The 15,271-nt window shown below is 41.7% G+C and overlaps 1 protein-coding gene across 1 annotated transcript in view; it reads left to right on the top strand.

The window, feature by feature from the left end:
• The window catches only part of CACNA1H (calcium voltage-gated channel subunit alpha1 H), a 412,463-nt gene extending 407,750 nt beyond the window's left edge, over nt 1-4,713 (top strand). Inside the window, exons 31-34 of the mRNA XM_044677620.1 lie at nt 570-691; nt 1,638-1,979; nt 2,756-2,933; nt 4,571-4,713. Coding sequence (XP_044533555.1) covers nt 570-691; nt 1,638-1,979; nt 2,756-2,933; nt 4,571-4,713 — 785 coding nt within the window. The remainder of the gene's footprint in view (nt 1-569; nt 692-1,637; nt 1,980-2,755; nt 2,934-4,570) is intronic.
• The last annotated feature ends 10,558 nt before the right edge of the window (nt 4,714-15,271 follow it).

The raw sequence follows: 15,271 nt of genomic DNA, 5'->3' as shown, positions 1-15,271 counted from the left end.
AAAGAAGGAAGGAAGGAAGGAAGGAAGGAAGGAAGGAAGGAAGGAAGGAAGGAAGGAAGGAAGGAAGGAAGGAAGGAAGGAAGGAAGGAAGGAAAGTAAAGAAGTGAAGATGTGCAAACCTAGGCAAGTCGTTTAACTTCTCTATGCTTCGGTTTCCTTATCTGAAAAATGAAGGGGCTCCTGGACTTTACAATTTCTAAGTTTCTTTCTAGCTGTAGATCCCTGATCTTACCTATAATCCTTTCTCTGCCATCCTAAACTCTATGATCCTATGCTTCAAAATATTATCTCCATTTTATAGATGAGAAAATTGAGGCCAAAAATGTTTAGCAACTTGCTCATAATAAGAGTCAAGAATTGAACCCAAATCTCCTGGCTTCAGTTCCACCCTACCATCAGTTGTTTGTTCATTCAGCACAACTGTGTGTACTCATTGGTCAAGACAAAAAGCTCCTCAGGAGGGCTCTTCTTCCAGGATAGAAAGGCCAGGAGTGGTGGGGTCAGAATTGTCTTCCAAAAGGAGCCCTGGGCTGCCTGAGCAGGCTGGTGGGTCTCTTCTTGCTTCCTAGATTGCAGTGAAGATAACCCATGTGAGGGCCTAAGCAGACACGCCACCTTCACCAATTTCGGCATGGCCTTCCTCACTCTCTTCAGAGTGTCTACAGGGGACAACTGGAATGGAATCATGAAGGTATCTCCCCACCGCCCTAAAATTCCCTCCACCAACAGTCCCCAGCAACACAGTGGCCACCTCTGGGTGCCTTCCTTAACCCCTGCCCCCTCCCCACCCCTACCTGCCAAGCCATGATCTTCCATGGGGAAAATGGAAGGGGCAGACACACTAAACCCTGCCTACCCCTCCAGAAGCTCACAGTCTGGAGGGAGATAGACGAGGACCCAGCCCTACCCTCTGAGGGCTCACAATAGAAAGGAAGAAGAGCAAGACAAGTTTTACAGGGATCAATGAAAGTGTATTTGGTCCGAAGGTAGCAGGACTTCAGAGAAGGTGGAAGGATCCTGTGGTCAGAAAAGGCTTCCTGAGACAATTGAGGGATACAGGAGATAAATCACTGGATTTGGGGTTGGGCATTTGAATTTGACTCCTGCCTCTGATTCTACTCACCCTCAGTTTTCTTATCTCTAAAATAGGGATAATAATAGCTTCTACCTGGGGGTAGGGGAGAGGGACATCAAATGAAATAGCCTGTGTCAAATACTTTGAAAACCTCAAAGTGCCGTAGCAATGTTTACTTTTAATAGCTTGGATGGCCTTTGAAGAGATGGCAATGAGAATGGGGAGTAGTGAAGGAGAGGGGAATGGCCATCGGTGAGTGTAGTGGGTCAGAGAGGAGCCCAGCTTAGCTGAATGAAAGGGTGGATGATTATTAGAGAGGAAGGATGTGTGGGACAGCCGTCTGGAATGCAGTGAATGAAGGAATGTGCGTTTGTCCTGGTGTGACCCTTCAGCCGCAGGCCCCCAGGATCCGGGATTAATTGCTAAGACAAATAGGTATCTAGGACCCCCCCCCCCCACCAGGGCTGCCCCTGCATCTCCTCTAGCCTGGCCGAGCCTGGCAATGCAGGCCTGTGGGGCAGGGAAAGGACGGGTGCCATCCCAGGGCTGTCTCTGTGGTCAGGACACGCTGCGGGAGTGTGCCCGTGAGGACAAGCACTGCCTGAGCTACCTGCCCATCATCTCGCCCGTCTACTTCGTCACCTTCGTCCTGGTGGCCCAGTTCGTGCTGGTCAATGTGGTGGTGGCTGTGCTGATGAAGCACCTGGAAGAAAGCAACAAGGAGGCCCGTGAGGATGCAGAGATGGATGCTGAGATTGAACTGGAGATGGCACAGAGCAGCTCCGCTCCCACCGCTGTGGCCCGAGGCCCGGGGCCTCCCCCTGGCCCAGATGGTCGGCCACCCAAAGGGGGCCGCCAGGCTGGGAGCCCTGAGTCTGCAGGGTCCACGAAGCAGCAAGCTCTGGTAAGCAGCCGTGGTTACCCCTGGGGCCGCCTCCCGGCTCCTGTCCCTGAGACCTCAGATGGAACTCCATAGATCCAGTGCTCTTAACCTGGGGCTATAAACTTGGATGAGGAAAAAATGAATTCTTTATTTCGATATAATTGATTTCCTTTGTAACCTTTACAGTTTAAAACATTGTTCTAGGGGCAGCTGGGTAACACAATAGATAGAGCATCAGACCTGGAGTTGAGAGGATCTGGGTTCAAATCTGGCCTCAGACACTTCCTAATTGTGTGACCCTGGACAAATCACTTAACCCCAGTTGCCTAGCCCTTGCCACTCTTTTTTTTTTAAAACCCTTACCTTCCACCTTAGAATCAATTCTGTATATTGGTTCTAAGGCAGAAGATTGGTAAGGGCTAGGCAATGGGGGTTAAGGGACTTGCCCACCTTGCCACTCTTCTGTCTTAGAACTGGTGCTAAAATAGAAGGTCTGGAGTTTTGTTTTGTTTTGTTTTGTTTTTATTAAATTTAAATTTTAAGAAAAACATTCTGAAAAGGAATCCACAGGGTTTACCAAACTGCCAAATGAGTCCAGAATATAAAAAACAGTTCAGATCCCTTGTTAAAGCCTCTGAACTAGGTCTAGTTCTGTTGGGATCCACTCCCACTTGACTTGGGACTTTTGGGACATGCCAAGGGGCCTCATGGTGCTCTACATGCCCAGACCCAAAGTGTAGAGCTGGAGATGCAAGGCCTGAGAGGACTCAGGGGCCCGCCATCTTATATCTCTACAGGAAGGCACTGGCTCTTCCAGGGAGTCCCGAAACCTTCTTGTGGTACACAAGGTTGCTGTGTCCAGGATGCACTCCCTACCCAATGACAGCTACATGTTCCGGCCTGTGGTGCCAGCCACAACCCCAAACACACTGCAGGAGGTGGAGATGGAGACCTACCCAGCGACAGCCCCAACAGGTATGGGGGAGGGAGCTGACCCCAGGGCCTCATCCGTGTCTCTCACTCCACTACCAGCACCATCCCTAATAGGTCAAGAAGAGCCTAATCAATGAGGCTTTTTGGGCAGGAAGGGATGGAGCCAAAGTCTGTTAAATCAAGAGGAAAAGGAAAGAGGGAGGGGAATGATGAAGAGAGGTTTAATCCTTGCTTTTCTAAATGTGAGAACTTGGACAAGCCCTGTCCTTTCATTGGATTTCAGTTTCCCCGTTATTCTTTCTTTTTTTGAGAATATTAAGGGACAATTTATTTTTCTTATCAATTACATGTAATAAATTGCCACACAAGATTTTCTAAGTTACATGATTGAATTTATCTTTCTCCCTCCCTTTCCTTCCCCCTCCTTATCATGGCAGACAATTTGATCTGGGTTGGACATGAATTATCATGCAAATCAGTTTCCCCTTTGTAAAAAACTTAGATCAGATTATCTTTAAAGACTGTACTAGCTCCAAATTATATGGCATAAGTTTGACTTTCCAGTAAATAAAGCACCTTCATATCTTTTTGTAATAGCCTAGGGAAGAAGGCAGGCAGGGTAGGAGTTATTATCCTCATTTTGTAGGAGAAACTGAGACCTCTTGAAAGTGGGCTGCCCAAATCACACAAGGAATTAAAAGCAGAACTGAGACTAAAACCCAGGCCTCTTAATTCCTAAGGGTCCATGGCCCTTTCTACCATACCACTGAAGGTCTACACAATCAATAGCATAAGGGAATGGAACCTTCTTAGGGGAGGAGAAGCATAGGAATCCCATTCTCAGCTATGCCAATGCTGAGAAGAACCTACTACCCCTAGGAGGATACGACATTCTGAAGGACACATGTAAAGGGCCCCCAGCTTGCAATCCCAAATCTTGGCAATGAAATAGGAGTGTTTGCTGATGCTCAAAACTTCTGATACCCTGTCAAGCTTGGTGGAAAGATGGGAAGGAAGAGAAGATCAAGCTGAAGGCAGGACCAATGTCAGGATTCAGATAGCACTTTCCCCAAAAGCTTCCTGCATCACATCAAGCCACTTCCAGCCTTCAGCTAAACCACAACTAAACCAAGTGAGATCCCAAACCCAAGCTTTCTTTGCTTGGCAGCCCAGCAAGTCCAGGACAGAGCAGTTTAAATCAGGAAAATCAGGTTCCTCTTCTTGAGACTGAGTCCACTGGTCTTTTGAAAAAGCTCTGCCACCCCCTCAGCCAATCAGGATGGTCATGAGTCCAAATGTTCTACTCTGACTCTCCCACATGCAGGCATTCGGTTACAAAGTCATGGATCCATCCCTCTCTTATTTAAATGGACTATTGCATGACCCAGGACACAAATTATTCATGTAAAGTGCCAGAGGCCTCTTCCCAGAGAATAGCCAAGTTCCCACAATGCTTTAGAACCAGAGAGACTTGTTTATTAGGGTAAACATGCTGGAAGCATCTGTCAGGCACCAGAATACCTTGAGACATCACTACTGCTCCTCTCATTCATCTTAAGGGAAATAATTGGGTATAGATGTCTCAGTGTGTCCAATGCTCATTAAGGAGGGGGGGGTCCTAAACTCCCTGACTTAGGAGAGTGTGTATAATTGTACAGCTTGGAGATGCCTCTGAGAAGGTTCAAAAAGAACTCTGGAGACCCTGGAAGAGGAGAAAGAGAAAGAAATGACAAAGATGGCAAGGAATGGCAAGTTTTTAGGCAAGGCTTCTGAATATGGCTACAACTTGAGAGAACAGAAGCTCTGGTGGAGGACAGGATAATGCACCCAGATAGCCCTTTGGAATGGTGCACTGGCCAAACTCACATGATTCAGATAGCCAATTGGCCAAAGCCAATTGACTTGCAACATCATTGTCTGTGCCCTACTTTTATGAGTTTGTAGAAGTCAGGGGAGGGGGGAGGTCAATGGGAAGCACATTAGGGTAGATGCTGGCATCTCCTCCATACATGAATATCCACCTACACAAATACTCAATTATTCCCTTCCATCCTCAGTGTAGGAGGAGCAGAACACAGGCACATACCCTCTCTAGTCATGCTTATACCAATGAGTGGAGCTCTGTTTTCAAAGCACTGTGAGATCTTGATTCTTCTCTGGGAAGAGGCCCCTGAAACCTTTATATGAATAAGTTGTGCCCTGAATCAAGTGATTGCCCCCTTAAATGAGAGAGGAAGCGATGACTTTGTAACTGAATGACAGGGCAGTTGTAGAAGTGTGTGAGTAGAACACCTGGACTCATAGACATTCCTGACTGTCTAAGACGGTGGCTGTGGTCTCTCACTAAGAGAGAGACAGAGAGACAGAGAGAGAGACATCCCAGCCAAGCCAAGCCCATGCAATGCTCTAAAGTGCTCTGTCTGACTGCTGATGGAATCTCTCCATGAGGCTCTTTGAGGTATGTAGCCTATAATGGGTATTGAACTCAAAAAAGAACATGTGGGTATTGAACTCAAAAAAGAACATGGCCACTGAAGGGGACATAAGGACCTTCTGCTGCATATTGACTTAGGAAACCACATACTAACATCAGCTATGTTCTATTGCATTTTTATGTTATTTTAATCTGGTTTAGGAGTATGATACCTGTGGCCAACAAGGTACTCACCCCCTCTTCTCCTCCATCATGACTTATATTCTCTTTGCTGGCACTTGTGCTTTATCCTTAATGAAACACCATTGTCACTTACATAAACTCTCTCTTCCTTTCTTCTTCTTCTTCTTCTTCTTCTTCTTCTTCTTCTTCTTCTTCTTCTTCTTCTTCTTCTCTCTCTTCCTCCTCTTCCATTCCCTTCTTTCCTTTGTGTCTGTCTCTTTCAGCTCCCCCTTTCCTACCTTCCTAACTTTTTATATAACCTTTTGCTTCAGAGATATCCACACCTATGTACATACAACCTCACGGGATGGGCCATTCAATTTATTTCCTCCAATGAGAGAATCTCCTTAGTTTCAAAGCATTTGGGGTTCCTTAACAAAAACAGTCAATTCCTGGTCATCCAAAAGAGTCACATTCCTCCAGCATTCCCTTTGGTCTTTCTCAGTCATGCAGTTATATTTTGTAGTATTGCAAGATTGATATGGAGAAGATATGTCATGGAGGAGGGAGAGCAGAAGTGCCTGCCATCAAATATCTATATAATAGGTTTGAGGCTTTTCTCATTAAAAGTTGTTCTGGACCCTCCAAGGAGAAAGCTACTTCTGAGATTCCGCAAAAATTTTACACAAGTACCAGGAACATGGAGCCCACAGGAAGCAGAGATGATTTGTGGTAACTGGTGAGCAAATGATGATGCTGGAGGCAGGAACCAAATATTGACTTGCTCTGACCCATCCAGAGGTTTGAGTCTTTTTCTGGGCATGATTCTAGGGCATGACAAAATCTCACAAGACTTACAAACCAAATGGCCGCTATCAAATTAGGGTATTTCGTGTGGGGATAAGCAGCACTTCCAGAAAGAGGCTAGAAAGCACGTCTGGGTGCTAACTATCTTGGGCAAAAGCAAAAATAGTGGGTATTTTGTCAACATGACTTGACAATTGAAGAAAAGAAAAAAGGACATGGGAACTGAGCTTAAGCCTCATTATTTCTTTAGTTATATTGGGGGAAAGAGGGTCAAGGGACAGATCAGGATAGATGGTGTAATGATAGACTAGAAAGAAGGCAGATGAACTACTGCTTTTTTTCAATTTGCCAAGGAGAATTAACTGCTATATAGCCATGCCTCTTCCATCTTATTCTTGGGGAAACTAATTTTTTTATCACACATGTGACTTTACATTTATCTCTATTAAATTTCATCTTTTTATGTTAAAAAAATCCATGGAGTCTTAGATTCAAGTCCTACCTCTAACAAATACAGACTATGTGATCCTATGCAAATCACTTAACCTCTAAGAATTCTAGGCAGTTCTCTAAGACTGTAAGTGTCAGAAAAGGCACTGACCTAACTTGGTAGCAGTAGATAGAGTGCCAGAGCTGAGAGTCAGGAAGATTCATCTTCCTGAGTTTATATCTAGCCTCAGATACCTGCTAGCTGTGTGACCATGTACAATTCACTTAACTTCAATTTCCTCATCTGTAAAATGACCTGAAGAAGGAAATGGTAAACCATTCTACCATCTTTGCTAAAAAAATGCCAAATGGGATCACGAGTCAGACACAACTAAGAAATGGCAGAACAACTTGGTAAAAGGAGTTTCCTCACCTGGAAGTTCCCCAGACATACCAACAAATACAGAACCCTACACTTTATTCCTCTTTATATTCAGCTTTCTTTGGAACAGCTAAGTGGCACAGTGGATAGAGTGCCTGGCTGGAGTCAGAAGGTCCTGGTCAAATTTGACCTCAGATGTGTATGACCCTAAGCCAGTCACTTAACCTTATTTGCCTAGCCATTCACCTTCTGTAGGAGAGTTGTTACTAAGACATAAAGTACAGGTTTTAAAAAATAAGATTCAGCCTAATGTGTGAGCCTAAACTAAGAAGATGGTATTTGAAAATGGGATTTGACAATGCATGTACAGGCAGAACAAGCTCTTGACCAGGAACAGGGTGTCTTAACTGAGAGCTGAGAAAAATGTATTTCCCTAGAGACTGGCTTTATATTGAAAATGGAGACAGAAGGAGAAAATGGCCAAAAGTAGCAGCTAAGTTGGATATTAGAGAAAGGGGAGGTAATGAGAGACTGAAATAGACTATTTTCTAAGGCCACAGAGGCTACTAGGAGGAATAACAAAGAACCAAGGTTATTGCTTCCAAAAAGTATGGAGAGCAGGATGAATTTTGCAATGACCTGCAAAAAGTATAAAATGTTTGCCTTTCTGCCACAGCCAATTAATTTTTTAAAGCCCTTACCTTCCGTCTTGGAGTCAGTACTGCGTATTGGCTCCAAGATAGAAGAGCAGTAAGGGCTAGGCAATGGGGGTTAAGAGACTTGCCCAGGGTCACACTGCTAGAAAGTGTCTGAGGCCAGATTTGAACCCAGGACCTCCTGTCTCTAGGCATGGCTCTCAGTCCACTGACCCACCAATCCACTTGACTCCCCAGCCAAGTAATTGTTAGTGATGTCCTGAGTAGGTTGATCTCCCTCATAAAGGAGAATATAAAAAAGAATAAATGCCTTTCCACTCTTCATGCTACCTGGGAAAATGGTATGTTCCTTTTTTAAAAAAGGGAAGGACTCCAGTTTTAAACAAATAAGATAGCTTATGAAGAGAAAGAAGGGAATTTTGACCCCTGCTTTAGTTAATGTGATGCATACGAAAAAAGGAATAAGAAGGGTTACTTAAAAATAGAAGCTAAATAATAGATATCAAGGCTATTAACAAACTGGAGGGAAGTGGATACTTGTCCTGCAAGGGGTGACTATGGCTTCATGAGTACTAGCAATCACATAAGAAATAATCCAATTAAGTTAAGAGGAAGAAGACATGAAGAAAAGGCTTGATGAGAAATAGCAAAGTAGCTATTTGTCCACCTGACTAACAAAAGAGAAGTCAGCTGTCTCCCTGGATTCTATATCTAAAACACAACAGAGAACCTCCCAAGACTTTCAGACCTAATGACTGCTACCTACTTCTAGTGACTGTTATCTGTTTGGACACAGAGGGAATCAAAGAAGCATTGCTGCTAGTTACAAAATCTTATATAAGAAACCAAAGCACTTGGGAGCACAGGTGATATGTTCATCACTGTTACCAATTGAAGTTGCAAGGACTTCACAGGAGAAAAGCAGATTTGAGAGGTGAAGAATTGATTAAGAGATGTCTGAGAATGGGATTTAGTTTTCAACTATAGATAAAAATATAGAAACGAGAGATTCTTACACAAAAATGGAATATACATAATAAGAATTTTTAATATATTCACCCTGTTTTATAAATGTAATCAAAAGGACTTTAAACAAAAGGAAAAGCAAGAGAAAATTTATCATTCTCTCTCGCTCATACACACACATTCATTCTTGATAAGCATTTGCGTATACCAGTATTTGAATTGTATATACAAACATATGTCTGGACATATTTTATAGACTTTAAATTTTTCTGTATGTAAAGACATGTAAAGATCTTTACATGTGAATATGTACATATGTGTATAAATATATGTATTTGTGTGTGTGTGTATATATATATATACATATATATAAATACATACCATAGTTCTGCTACAAGTAAGAAAGATAAACAGTGAGAAAAACCCAGAAGTTCGCACCCAACACAATCCAAAAAAAGAACCCATACTACAAAATCTATGGCCTTAGATGTTCACATCCAAATGCACAAAATACAGGTTAACAAGTTGGGCAAAATAGACGTATGCATGCAAGAAAGCAAATTGAACTGATGTAACTACAGGAAAGAAATCTATGTCCCAAAGACAAAAAGGTTGGAGAGAGGGTAGTTTGTTTCTTTAGTTTCATAGGGAAAAGAGCAGTGTGGGTGGTATGATGAATGACTTGAAAAAAGCAGAACTGCTCTGTTGCTTCTCCCTCATTTTCTAAGGAGAATAATAGCCTTTAGATTAGAAAGGACAAATAATTAGAGAAAATAGTAAGAGTACCTAACTGCTATTGATCAAGTCACCAAGCCCAGGTAAACTCCATCCTAAGATACTAAGCATAGTGGCTTTGGTGGTTTTAACAAGTCCCCATCTGATATTCGAAAAATCACACAATGTGGAAGAGATACTACAAGCCTGGAGAAGATCAAATGTCCTGAATTTCCATTTAGAAAAAAAAAAAAGAAAGATAATCAAGTTTAATATCTCTAGGTCCTGGAGTTTGACCTTAATTCCTAGCCAAATTCCAGAACATATTAATTAAGCAATCATTTCTTAATACCTAAAAAAAAAAAAAAAAGAAGAAGAAGTGGTACTACAAAGCGATATCTTGGCAAGATTAGGTCATGTCAGAATCACCTGATTTTCTTTTTTTTGTTTGTTTGTTGTTGTTGTTGTTGTTGTTGTTGTTGTTGTTGTTGTTGTTGTTTTGTAGGGTGGAGGAAATACTGAGTTGGCAATCAGGGTTACTAGACTGACAATCAGAGCAAGATTGTAAATAGAGTTATCTCCCTTCCCATAAAGCATTTGGCAGAGCCTTTCATGCCATTGTTTGGAAGAGATTTAGCAGATTATGAGCTGGTCAAGTGGCTGGATCAAAAGAGTAGCAATCATTAATGGTATAATGACAGCTTGTAGAAAGGTATTCTTGAGTGCTCTTGGAATATGTATATGCATAAATGCCCTGTACTTTTTATTATTTTTATAAATGAGTTGGATAAAGGCAGCATTTGCATGCTTATTATATCTGATGTCACAAACCTCCGAAGGATAGTTAACATGTGAAACAGTGAGGTTAAAGTCAAAAAAGATCTTGGACAGACCAGAACATTGGTAGAAATAAATCAAGATGAAACTTATTAGGGATCAATATAAAGTCATACTTTTAGATTTTCTAAAAAATCTGATTCCCAAGAAGAAGATGGGGAAAGCATGGTTGGAGAAGAATTCATCTGAAAGAGATCTGGAGGTTTCAGTGGACCACAAACTCAGCATGACTCAATATAATGGGACAGCCAAAAAAGCTAATGTCACTTTGGGCTACATTCAGTAGAGGTGCAGTTTCCAAGATTAAGGAGAAGAGAGCCCCACTTTGCTTTGCTCTGGCCAGTACTCTGGGTGCTATCTTTTAGCTAAGACATGGGTTTTCTAGAGAGAGATAATCAGGATGATGAAAGGCCTCAAAAACATACCATATGAGAATGAGTTAAAGGTACTAAAAATGCTTAGCCTAGAGAAGAAAAGATATTAGTGGGGGAAAGGGAGAGGGGGAGGTCATGATAACTGACTATATACATATATGAATGAAGGCTGGTCACATAGAAGAATTGGCAGCTAGGTGGCACAGTGGATTACGCACTGGACCTGGAGTCAGAAAGACTCATCCTTCTGATTCCAAATCTGACATTAGGCACTTACTAGCTGTGTGACCCTTGGTCAGTCACTTCACCCTGTTGGCATCAGTTTCCTCATCTGTAAAATGAGATGAAGAAGGAAATGGCAAACCACTCTAGTATCTTAGCCAAGAAAACTTCAAATGAGGTCACGAAAATTTGGACATGACTGAAACAACTGAGCAACCACCACAACATATAGAAGTGTTTAAGCTTGTTTTCCTTGGTCCCAGAAAGAAAAACTAGAACCAGTGCGTAAGAGTTACAGATAGATAGGTTTAGGCTTGCTTCAAAAATTCTAATAATAAGAACACTCTCCAAGAAAGAAATGAGCTGCTTTGCGAGTCAACAAGCACTTGAGTGCCTACTACAAGCTGAGATTTAAACTGTGCTATGAACTGGGGTAACAAAGGGAAGACAAACAACTCATTCTAAGGGGGAAACAAACATGCAAACAACTATGTGCAAACAAGCTATATACTGGATAAATTGGAGATTGTTTCAGGGAGAAGGCACTAAGATGAAGGAAGATTAGGAAAGGTTTTTTCAAAGGTAGGACCTTAGCTGATAATTGATAGAAACCAGAGAAGACAGAAGGTGGTGATGAGGAGGAAAAGAATTCTGATCTGGGGGCTTCAGCCAGTGAAAATGCCCGGTCAAGAGATGGAGGGTCTTGGGAATCTCAAGGATGTCAGTATCTCTGGGTATAAGGATGCATGGAGAGGAGTAAAATGTAATATGACTAGAAAGGTAGGATGGGGTCAGGTTATAAAATCAAATAAGAGGATTTTATATTTGATCTTGGAGGTGTAATAGGGAGTCACAGGAGTTTCTTAAATAGAGGAGTGATATGCTCAGACGTGTGCTTTAAGGAAGATCACTTTAATAGCTGAGTAGAGAATGGAGAGGGAGAAAGTCTTCAAGAATGGATGCCAACCATAAATCTATTGCATTATTCCAGTCTTGAAATGATGAGGGCCAATACTTGCATTCGTGGCGATGTCAGAGTTCAGAGAAGGGAGCCTATATATGAGATTTTATGAAGGCAGAAACAGTCAGACTTGGCAACTGGCCAGATATGCAAGGTGAGTGAGAGAAAGAGAGTCCAGGAACACACTAGGTATCTATCTTGGATTACTGGGAGGATGGTGAATTCTTTTACTATAATAGGGAAATTTGGAATAAGGGAAGATTTAGGGGAAAGATAACATGTCCACTTTGGACATGTTGAGTTTAAGATGTCCGTAGGACATCCAGTTTGAAATGTCCTCTAGGCCAATTGGAAATGTGATAGTGGAAGAGAGAGGTTAGGATTGGACAAATATGTGAGGATCAGCTAAATAGAGATGATCATTGTATCCATGGAAGTTCACCAAATGGAAGACCGCCAAGTAAAATAATATAGAACAGAGGCTGGGGAAAATACCTACAGTTGGTGGGAATAATTTAAACTGAATTTAAATCCAGTAAAGCAGACTGAGAAGGAAAGGTCAGACAGAAAGAGAACCAGGAAAGAGTAAGAAAGAGAACTATCAAGTGTTGGCAGCAGAAAGGTAAAGAAGGATGAGAACTGAGAAAAGGCATCAGGATTTGGCAATTAAGATGTCATTGGAAACTTTGGAAAGAGAAGTTTCTACTGAATGAGATTGGAAGCCAATCTCCAGAGAGTTAAGAAAAGAGTAAGAGGAAAGGAAGTGAAAGCATAGATTGTAGACAGCCTTCTGTCTATAAAGACTTTAGCCACAAAAAGCAGATCATATAGGAGGGGGAATGGCAGCATTGGATGGATCAAGTAAGGACTTTTTAAGGATGGGGAGATGTTTGTAAGCAGAAAGAAAGAAGCTGACAGGGAAAGATTGAAGATAAGTGAGAGTGTGGGAATAATAGAGGGAGAGATCTGCTGGAGAGTATGAGATGAAATTGAATCTCTTGTTCATAATGGGGCTTTAGCCATAACGAGGAGAAGGACTACCGCTTTATGTGAAAACAGGAATGAAGAAGGAGATAGTAGCAGGTGAGGAAGGCATCTGAATGAACAGGAAATGAGGATGAGAGAAGTGGAAGCTATCTACAAATGCCCTCAATTTTTTTTTTTTTTAAACCCTTACCTTCCGTCTTGGAGTCAATACTATGTATTGGCTTCAAGGCAGAAGAATGGTAAGGGTAGGCAATGGGGGTCAAGTGACTTGCCCAGGGTCACACAGCTAGGAAGTGTCTGAGGCCAGATTTGAACCTAGGACCTCCCGTCTCTAGGCCTGGTTCTCAATCCACTGAGCTACCCAGCTGCCCCCTGCCCTCAATTTTTTAAAGTGAAATATGAGACAAAGTTTATAGCTAAGAATGTGATATAAAAGAGGAACCATGTGAGGTGACGGAGGGAAAAGGAAGGTAAAGACCTCTGTTGTGAGTGGGATAGCAAGTGAATTAGGGAGGTATCAAAGGATTGCATTGGTACAGCAAGAGCCTACTTGAGATTACATAATATAAATTTGTAGTGGACTAGCCAGCATAGTTTTAAGGGTTTTTTTGAGCCTCATCCAATTCCACATGAATAGGAGAGAATGGTGGGGCAATCAAAGGTAATAATGTAATAGGATTTCTCCCCTACTGAAGGACTTCGTGGCAAAAACTGGCTGACCAATTGCTAAATATATTTCTATGGTCTTTTAAGCAAGGATCTGGGATTTTATCCATGGGAGTTCTCCGTCTATTCCTTGGCTTTTTTTAAATTGCTCTAACCAGAAAATCATCACCTGGTGGAAGTCATCCATCTGGTGATAAGTGTCTCTGATCATAGCTAGGCTGCTTCTCAGAAGACAGACAGAGTCTCCATGTCTGGGCCCATACTTGAAACCTTTTCAGCTTGAACAAGACCTGTCAGAGTTCTCATTGCACTGCAATAGACTTCAAGAATCCAAGGCCTTTTCCATAACACAGTAAAATATCCAAATGCATAGCAAGGCATATACACAGTCAATAAGAACATACATAGTAATGTAACAAGATAACTGAATTTTACAAACTCTAGTATTGAATGAATTATTGTTTCACCTCAGCTAGAAACATGAATAAATTATAAATTAAGACCATGTTTCACTAAAATGTTAGTCAGATTTTTGGGTCTCTTTTCATCCATCTTGATAACATAAGCTTTCTAGAAAAGGTTCAAAATTTATGTGCAACAATGTTCTTCTTTGTAATAAAGCTCTAAGACAAAAATATAATATATATTTTATTATGTTGTAATATGGTATTTAATTATAATTTATTGTATAACTTATTGTACTTATAATTTATTATTGTAATTTCTTGTACTTAAAATTTATTCTATATTAGATATCTATCACCATGTGTCAGGCCTTGTATCCCATTGATGATACTAATACAAGCAAAGAGAAAGATACTTCCTGATCTCAAAGAGCCTATATCTAATGGGGGAAAACCACACAGGGAATAGGATCAGTGGGGAGAATTTACCAGTGTAAGAGCATAGTGGAAAAAGCCAGAAGGGGGAGGGGGGAGTCATATCAAGAAAGGGATGAAGCATGGCTAGCCTGGACCCATCCCCAAAATGAAAGCCCCAGTTTGAATTCATCATTGGGAGAAGGGGTCTAGCATAGTGAAATGATGTTTCAAGAGCATGGTAGCATAGTCCAGGGAAGGCAGAAGCACAGCCTAGAGACGAATGGGTAGGATGTTAGTGAAGGAAAACAATATATTAATATGGTAATCCACGAATCCAAAGTTTCATGAGGTGCATTGTGAAAAGCATTTGAGAAAGGAAGATGAAATTTATCTGACACAGTGGAAATGTACTGTCTGGCCAGATGGAAGAAATGGATAATGAGTTTCTGATGCAGATAACAAACTGGAACAGAAGCAAGATAGAGTTTTGATACAGGATTTTAAAAGTTGAGAAACTTGTTTTGTATCCCTCTTTGACACTATCAGAGCATCTGAGAAAGCTTTGACTTGCCTTGCTGATACCTTTATCTTCCACAAGATGGAAGATGTGGTAAGGGGCGCTGCTCTTCTGGACCTGAGCCAACTCACTAAGGAAGAACTAGTTGATAAAGTAAAAAATGACAAAACTCTTGGGACCCATTAACTATGATATTTTATAGTTCGTGATAATGAGAATGCTAGGCTTAGTGTGACATGTATGTTAGCCTCTAGGAGAATAGAATTTTATCTCATAACTATTAAAAGGAAAACTGACTCAAGAGAGATGAGAAGGGGGCAGCTGGGTGGCTCAGTGGATTGAGAGACAGTTCTAGAGACAGGAGGTCCTGGGTTCAAAACTGGCCTCAGATACTTCCTAGCTGTATGAGCCTGGGCAAGTTTCTTACACCCCCCCTCCCCCCATT

This window comes from Gracilinanus agilis, chromosome 1 (assembly GCF_016433145.1).
Source record: "Gracilinanus agilis isolate LMUSP501 chromosome 1, AgileGrace, whole genome shotgun sequence".
NCBI classification, from domain to species: domain Eukaryota; kingdom Metazoa; phylum Chordata; class Mammalia; order Didelphimorphia; family Didelphidae; genus Gracilinanus; species Gracilinanus agilis.
Note: the sequence above shows the minus strand (reverse complement) of the source record. Positions and strands in the feature narration are given on the sequence as shown.